This window comes from Rhinatrema bivittatum, chromosome 4, assembly GCF_901001135.1.
Source record: "Rhinatrema bivittatum chromosome 4, aRhiBiv1.1, whole genome shotgun sequence".
NCBI classification, from domain to species: domain Eukaryota; kingdom Metazoa; phylum Chordata; class Amphibia; order Gymnophiona; family Rhinatrematidae; genus Rhinatrema; species Rhinatrema bivittatum.
The window spans coordinates 139139875-139147963 of record NC_042618.1 but is presented as its reverse complement, the minus strand read 5'-3'; the positions used below and the strand labels follow the sequence as shown (position 1 = coordinate 139147963).

Here is an 8089-nt window from a genome sequence, read left to right as displayed (position 1 = left end):
GCCTGCCGCCTGCCAAAGACCTCAGCCTGCTCTTCGACCTTGTCTGACCTCTGGATCGTGACCCTTGCTTCGTTGACCACTCCTCGGACTGATTCTTGGACTTTGACCCTGCTCGCCTGACCATGCTTGAGTCTGGCTTTGTCCCTAGCCTTGTTCTCACCAACTCTATTCTGGTTCGCTCTCCTCCAACCTGTTTCCAGCTTCGAACCCGATAGCGCTCCTCCAGTGTCTGTGGGCATGCCGGACTCTGACTCTCCCAGGAGACCCTGCGAGGCCCACCTAAGTCCCAGTGGCCCGGGGCCCTAAGGGCTCCTCCCGGGGGGACCTCGGGCTTCCAGTGGTGAAGATCCACACTGCCTCTGTCTCCTTCCGTGCTCCACACCCTGTGGCCAGTCCCTGTACTGCCACAGGACAGGGGTCCACCCCCGAGCACAACACCTCTGAGAGAGAATTATTGGCTATAATCGCAACTCGGCTCTACGGACAGTTTGGAACAATATAGGTAATTGTGATTTTAATTATATTTATTTTTATTATTAATTGAGTGTATTTGTTTAATATGTGAGATCACACTAATTCTCCCTTATTCTGTTACTATGAAACATATATGTGTGTAATCATTTTTACATGTATATTTATTAATGTATTTAAGTGTTGTCACATATGATTTGTTAAGTAATCATAATTTTTTTTACTGCTTTTCTTATCATTATATTAATTTTGATTTTATTATTAATACAGCCCCTGAAGCAGCCCATGCTAATGGGTGAAACTCGGCCCAAGTTGGGCATACCGTGAAACTATCAATAAATACTTTGTTCACCCCGACACTGATTGAACTCTTTTTTTGTTCACAATTGATGCCAAGGGCAGGAAAGAGCAGGATTACCACCCACCAACTCTGAAATGTAAAATGGTACCAGTTGGCGTCATGCAGGCCTGCCACACATTATAGTGCCACATAGAGACTGGAAAATTATTGAAAGAAAGAATAGTGAAACATCTTCCGTCATAGTAATATAATAACATAGTAATGATGGCAGAAAAGGACCAAATGGTCCATCCAATCTGCCCAGCAAGCTTCTTACCCCCATGTTTCTCTTAAGGGTTGCAACTGCTACTCTGTGCAGTTTTTCCCAAGCCTTATGATAATCCATAAAAAATGTACTTCTAGCAACATATTTACTGGGTGATGAGCCTTCTTGAAAACTCTGACAGTGCTGACAAGTTTTACTTATGGACTTGGCCTTAGAAGTAGTCCTGTGCTTTTTCACTTATGTCTGTGTATCAGTACCCCAGATTGTAAAAGCCATGGCCCATGTTGGTTGTCGTCTGAATCCAATTCCTCTTCCACCACCCCTCCCCCTCCCCTCCCTGACAATCAATGCATGATTATAGCTGTGAATTTACTGTCAAAGTTGTGGTCAAGATTAAGAGTATAACTGGGTTTAAAAAAGTTTGGAAAAGTTTCTGGGGCATAAGCCCATTAACGATTATTAGTCATGTAGATGTGGAGATTACCACCTTTTATTTCCGTGAATGAATAAAGGGGAAGGGATTAAGCTCTGCCAAATGAAAAAGCCCAATGGTTCAATACAGAAGATCCCCAGTTTGATCATTAATTCAGGTCTTCTGTTCTTCATATTAGTGGATGCTGCAGAGGCAGCATATCTAGCCTTATTGGAGGGAATGGAGTCATAGTCATTAATCCAGGGTGACACTTAATGGCCAGATTCAAGGCCTTTAATTGCAGAACCATTGCTGCAATGACCAGACTAGTTATATTTTAGAGGTAGGGGGTATAACATAGGGTGAAAATCCCTGGGTAGAATATGCATAAAGGCTCATGATGCCAGATCCCAGCCCTAGTTCTGATTGAGCTGGAGGTCAAAGAGTCCACAGGAGCTGGAGGAAACTAAGGAGGATGGGTGCGTAGAACTGATATTGCCACTTGGGAATCTGATCCTGTACTCATCTCATGCTTTCGTGTGTTATTATAAAATAATGCAAATATTATGTTGGAGATTTTCCTGTCTTTTTATGCTTAATAAACTGCTGCTCCCTTCTCCACTCCAACCCCTAACCCCTACCCAAAATTTTTTTATTTTTCCACTTACTGTTCCTCCCAAGCAGAAGTAGTTGCGGGCACTGGCCGGTTCCTGGGACAGTGGCTAATGGCCGCTGTCCCGGCTAGCCTCCATCTCGCCCCGCCTCTCCCCTCCCCACCGGCCAAGCATGTAAGTCCTGATTTTTACGTGCATGGCCGTTTTAAAATTCGGCCTACAGTGAAAGATTTGACCACTCTGAAGGAATTCAGCTGTTCCAGAATTATTTTAGACCCAGATCAAATAGGACAATTTTTTGTTGATAAGGTTAGCACATTAATTTCTGCACTCCCAGATGACATGTCCCACATAACCAAAGACCCAATTTGTGAGTCAGTATTATAGTTGTCCTTTGAAGAACCTAATTCTTCTGAGATATGTTCTGTGATTGGAGACCTAAAGCCATACTTTTGCCCTCTAAGTGAGTGATTCAATGTATCGTTAAAAAGTTTGAGGAATGAACTAGCCCCTTATTTGTCTAATTTAATTAATATTTCATTAAATAATGGATCTATCCCTTCCTCTTTGAAAATGGCCTATGTTAAGCCTATCTTAAAGAATTCTAATTTTCCCCCTAATGATTTTGCCAACTATAGACCTGTCTCAAATCTGCCTTTCGTAACTAAAGTTTTAGAAAAAATTGTTTAGAAACAATTACAAGGTTTTTTTTAATATGCATTCTTGCTTAGATTCTCAACAATTTGGATATAGACGATAGAGTAGGTCACAGTACTGAAACCCTGCTACTATCCATATTTGATGGATTCAGACATGGTTTTGACTCTGGCACCAAATATTTTCTAGTTCTCTTAAATCTTTCAGCCATCTTTGATACTCTTGATCATAAAATACTGCTGAACCGTCTAAGGGAACTGGAAATAAGTAATGTGATTTTAAAATGGTTTACCTCATTCCTTGAAGGCTCTAGTTATCAGGTTATTTTGGGGGGAAAACCCTCGAGTTTGTTTAAATTAAAAACAGGTATACCACAGGGATCATCCCTCTCAGCGGTCTTGTTCAGTGTCTATTTGGTTTCTATTGGCCGCATTTTTGCTGAATTAGATCTAGAGTATAGAATATTTGCAGACGATATCCAGTTCTTCATTCCCATTAGAAAGAACTATAATAAGTCTCTACTCAAAAGTTTCCATGTTTAAAATGCCTGAATGGTTTACTAGAAATAAACTAGTGTCTAAATGTGTGAATGTGTCCAAAAAAGAGATTCTGTATCTTGCAAGATATTCTCAAGATGTCCTAAAATATTTAGATATAAATGGAATATCAATCTTGATAAAGGTACAGGTTAAAAGCCTAGGTTTTATTATAGATTCTAGCCTGTCACTTCATCTGCAGATTAAGAAAGTAGTACAATCTGCATACTACAAATTGTACATGCTCAGGAGAAGTCAACCATTTCTGAATACAGATAATTTAAAAATGGTAGTCCATTCTATAGCTGAATCTACCATTTACTATTGTAGCTCTCTTTAAATAGGTCTCCCAAATAACACTATACGAGCCCTACAATATATACAGAACTCGGCCATTAGAGTAATAGTACGGATTCTGCTCCATTGTCATATCAACCCTTATTTGATAAAACATCATTGGCATCCTGTGGTGTGACAGGTTAAGTTAAAGATGTTAATGCTAGTATATAAGGGAATAAATGCTGCCCTTAAACTTTACTGCCCAACTAGACCCCTATACTCTGGATCACAATTAAACTTAAATATCCCTTCTTTTAAGCTTGTGCACCTAGAAGAATCAAGAGATTGCTTATTTTATGTTTAAAACCCCACACTCCCATTACCGTAGCAACTGAAAAAATGAGATAGTACTGACGACATTCAGAAAGCTGCTGAAAGTCTTCTTGTTTGTGCTGGCCTACAATTTATAAGCCACAGGATTGCCGTTTTTATTGTTTTATTGGTTTGTATATTTATTGTTATTGCTTGAACAATGAATGTTTTTTGTCAGTCACCGAGGATTGTAGATAGACGATCAATACATTTATAAATATATTTAAAATATATATATAAATATGCAACTTCTGGGTTGCCTGATAAGAGATGCAGGTTTTAATTTCTTTATGCTGATGATATAAAAAAATGCATGTTGAGCTTGGGAACTGGGGCATAGTTTACAGAAGCTGCCTGCTTGTTTGAAATTGGGCGTCACTCCTGCCCTCGAGGACTTCTCTTTAGGCAGTTGGGGAGGAAGAGGGGCTGGGGAACTTGGGTGAGGCCTTGGGGTGCTGAATTTAGTAAAGCTTGGGTGGGCAGCTGGGTTTGTAAGGGAGCAGGACCTCATTATTAGAGATGTGAATCGTGTCCTCGATCGTCTTAACGATCGATTTCGGCTGGGAGGGGGAGGGAATCGTATTGTTGCCGTTTGGGTGTGTAAAGTATCGTGAAAATCGTTAAAATCGTGAGCCGGCACACTAAAACCCCCTAAAACCCTCCCCCACCCTCCCGAACCCCCCCCCCAAATGCCTTAAATTACCTGGGGGTCCAGCAGCACACTAAAACACGGCAACTAAAACCCCCTAAAACCCACCCCGACCCTTTAAATTAAATCCCCCCCCCCCCAAAATGCCTTAAATTACCTGGGGGTCCGTAGCGGCGGTCCATAGCTTAAATTACCTCCGTAGCGGCGGTCCGTAGCTAAATCGGGGGAAGGGGGAGAGCAGGAAAACCGGCACACTAAATCGTGTAGTCTTCAGCTGGCGCCATTTTGCAAAATGGCCGCCGCAAAATGGCGGCGGCCATAGACCAAAACGATTCGACGAAGGAGGTCGTTCCGGACCCCCGCTGGACTTTTGGCAAGTCTTGTGGGGGTCAGGAGGCCCCCCCAAGCTGGCCAAAAGTTCCTGGGGGTCCAGCGGGGGTCAAGGAGCGATTTCCTGCCGCGAATCGTTTTCCGTACGGAAAATGGCGCCGGCAGGAGATCGCTCCTTGACCCCCGCTGGACCCCCAGGAAACTTTTGGCCAGCTTGGGGGGGCCTCCTGACCCCCACAAGACTTGCCAAAAGTCCAGCGGGGGTCCGGAATGACCTCCTTCGTCAAATCGTTTTGGTCTGGCGGCGCCATTTTGCAAAATGGCGCCGGCTGAAGACTACACGATTTAGTGTGCCGGTTTTCCTGCTCTCCCCCTTCCCCCGATTTAGCTACGGACCGCCGCTACGGAGGTAATTTAAGCTATGGACCGCCGCTACGGACCCCCAGGTAATTTAAGGCATTTGGGGGGGGTTCGGGAGGGGGGGATTTAATTTAAAGGGTCGGGGTGGGTTTTAGGGGGTTTTAGTGTGCCGTGTTTTAGTGTGCCGCTGGACCCCCAGGTAAGTTAAGGCATTTGGGGGGGGGTTCGGGAGGGTGGGGGATTTAATTTAAAGGGTCAGGGGTGGGTTTTAGGGTGTTTTAGTGTGCCGGTTTTCCTGTCCTCCCCCTTCCCCCGATTTACGATTTTTTGACGATAAATCGGGGGAATTGGTATTGTATCGTGGCCCTAACGATTTTTGACGATTTAAAATATATCGGACGATATTTTAAATCGTCAAAAAACGATTCACATCCCTACTCTTATTACTGTTTGGATAAGCTTGGAAGACAAGGATTATAATGGGGCAGAGGAGGGCAGCTGGGAGCCAGGGTTTTTTTTTAATTTGGTCACGTGGTTAGGGGAGTATCTACAGGATTATATAACCCTTTAAATCTAGCAGGTCAGGAGGGGTGCCCCAAGAACAAAAGCAAGCACATTAGCCTGCTGACAATTTCAATAGAAAAGTTAGTGATAGTTCTTGAGGTGCAATTAACTTTCTCAGAGTAGCCAGCGTTGCTTTTCGGCAAGCCACGCTACCCCCCGTGGCATGGCAGCAAGCTGCCTCGTATGCATTTACAAGTAACCAAGTTCCTTACTATGGGCACAATATGCCTGATTCATTGGCCAGGAAAATAATGTATGGAAGTTTGTAATATTTGCAAATTGTTTTGCGTTATTTCCAAATATTGTGCAAAAACACATTTTTTTACACCCAGTAAATGCCAAAATCACATTTACCACATGTTTGTCACTAATAGGTCCCTAAGTCTGCAGGAAGCAAACTGGCTTCCTTCTCATTACTACTCTCTTCTTCTTTTATTCTTCATTTCACGTAAAATATTAATTTTTCTTCACTGCCTTTTCTGAATGCTTTTGTTCCTTTTCTGTCTCTAGTTCTTTTCTTAGTCATTACTTCCTCCTAGCATACAAAGAGATTTCAGCCTAACCTTCCCCTGCCAAAAACCGCTCTGAAATGGTTGAGAATAGGCTGAGCATGTCAGAAGGGTGGGAGGCTTTAATCCTAGGAGCGGGTTTATGCTCCTGGTATTTCATTAGCAATCTGGAAAGGATGTGTTTGCAATTCATAGATCCTATAGGCCAGTGAAGGTGAACTCCAGTCCTCGAGTGCCACAAACAGGCCAGGTTTTCAGGATATCCACAATGAATATGCATAAGACAGATTTGCATGCACTGCCTCCATTATATGCAAATCTATCTCATGCATATTCATTGTGGATATCCTGAAAAGCTGACCTGTTTGTGGCACTCGAGGACTGGAGTTCGCCATCACTGCTATAGGCACTGCGATCATTCCCTTCCTGAATGTTTTAGAATCACTTAAATTCAATAACACATAGATCAAAATGGACCAGATTTAATAATTATGCGCACAGAAAATGTCCATCTCCTGTTTCTTCAAATCACAAAACTGCCACAAAAGTGACAAAAGCCTCCATCCCAAAATCACTGCCTCAGAGCAATAATAATAATGAGGTGACCACTTACTCTAAGTTCTTCCTTATGTTCTCAGCTTGGATTTCCTTCATTCATCAGTCTCTGGCTGTTGCTTGGATTTCCATCACTGCTCATACTTTGCAGCCAACTGGGGAGGTCAGGTGCCAGGGCAAACCTTCCAATCACAATCCCAATGGATAGCAAACAGATGCCTCCAAGTGTGGCAGCTGCCACTTTTATGGCAAATGTACTCACCATATTTGAATTAATGTAATGCCTGTCACCAAGAGAGAGAGAGAAATCTGGTCAAGCACCCTACCACCCCTCCTCTTTCCATGAGCTGGGTAAATTATTTATAGGGCTCTCTTCTCCCCTCCAATCCTTCAGGAGTTTTAATTTTAACCAATAGTACACTCCAAAGTTCAAGGGTAATCTTTATGTCTTAAAACTGAAAAGTAATGAACACTATCTGCTGAGAATTTTATATACTTTTTTAAGCAATCAGATTATTATTTACTGTAGCTATTTGAGTGGGTAGAAAGATGATATGACACTGAAACAAAATTTAAATGTGATGTGGCCTTTGTAAAAATAAAGGTGTAGCACTGTGGACACTGTAAACTATATTAAATGATGTGTATGAGAAGACAGCTTTAGTTATTATGTGGGATATTTGCATTTCCCATGAACACTTCACTATATAAGAATCACATTTTATGTTATCAAATGCTCTTCCTCACAGATGTGCAGGCAGAAAAGTTGAAATTAATATCTTACCTGATCATTTTCTTTCCTGGCCTCCTGATAGAACCAGCTATTATTTGGGATTTCACCTTTTCACAGCTGGTGACATCATGTCCACCTGTAAGGGAGGTGTGGCTCTAGAGAGGCCATCAGTACTCTCTGTCCTCCCGCAGGTGCGCAGACGGAACACAGTCTTATGCATCTCCCCAGGGTCTGGGCCAGTCCTAGGCCCAACTGAGTCTACTGACTCCTGGGGCAGCTGATTTAAAACTAACCCCAGCAACAGTGCTCCCAAAAATTAAAAAAAATAAAATAAAATAAGTCGAACAATGGCCTGGTGGTATCTCTGGCTCCAATTTGGTGACCTCCCTCAGGCTGGCTCCCATTTCCCCCCTGCGTTTCCTCCTCCCTAAGGGGATCCAGGAACTAGGGGGGTGGGAGCCCCTAGCAGGGTAAGATCGGAG

The 8089-nt window shown here is 42.9% G+C and overlaps 1 protein-coding gene across 1 annotated transcript in view; it reads right to left on the bottom strand.

Moving 5' to 3' along the window:
* Window positions 1–7206, bottom strand: part of LOC115090152 (putative N-acetylated-alpha-linked acidic dipeptidase) — a gene marked incomplete in the record, with an annotated part of 417134 nt that extends 409928 nt beyond the window's left edge. The window contains 1 exon segment of the mRNA XM_029598900.1: window positions 6973–7206. Within this exon segment, the coding sequence (XP_029454760.1) occupies window positions 6973–7139 (167 nt within the window).
* Between the last annotated feature and the right edge of the window lie 883 nt (window positions 7207–8089).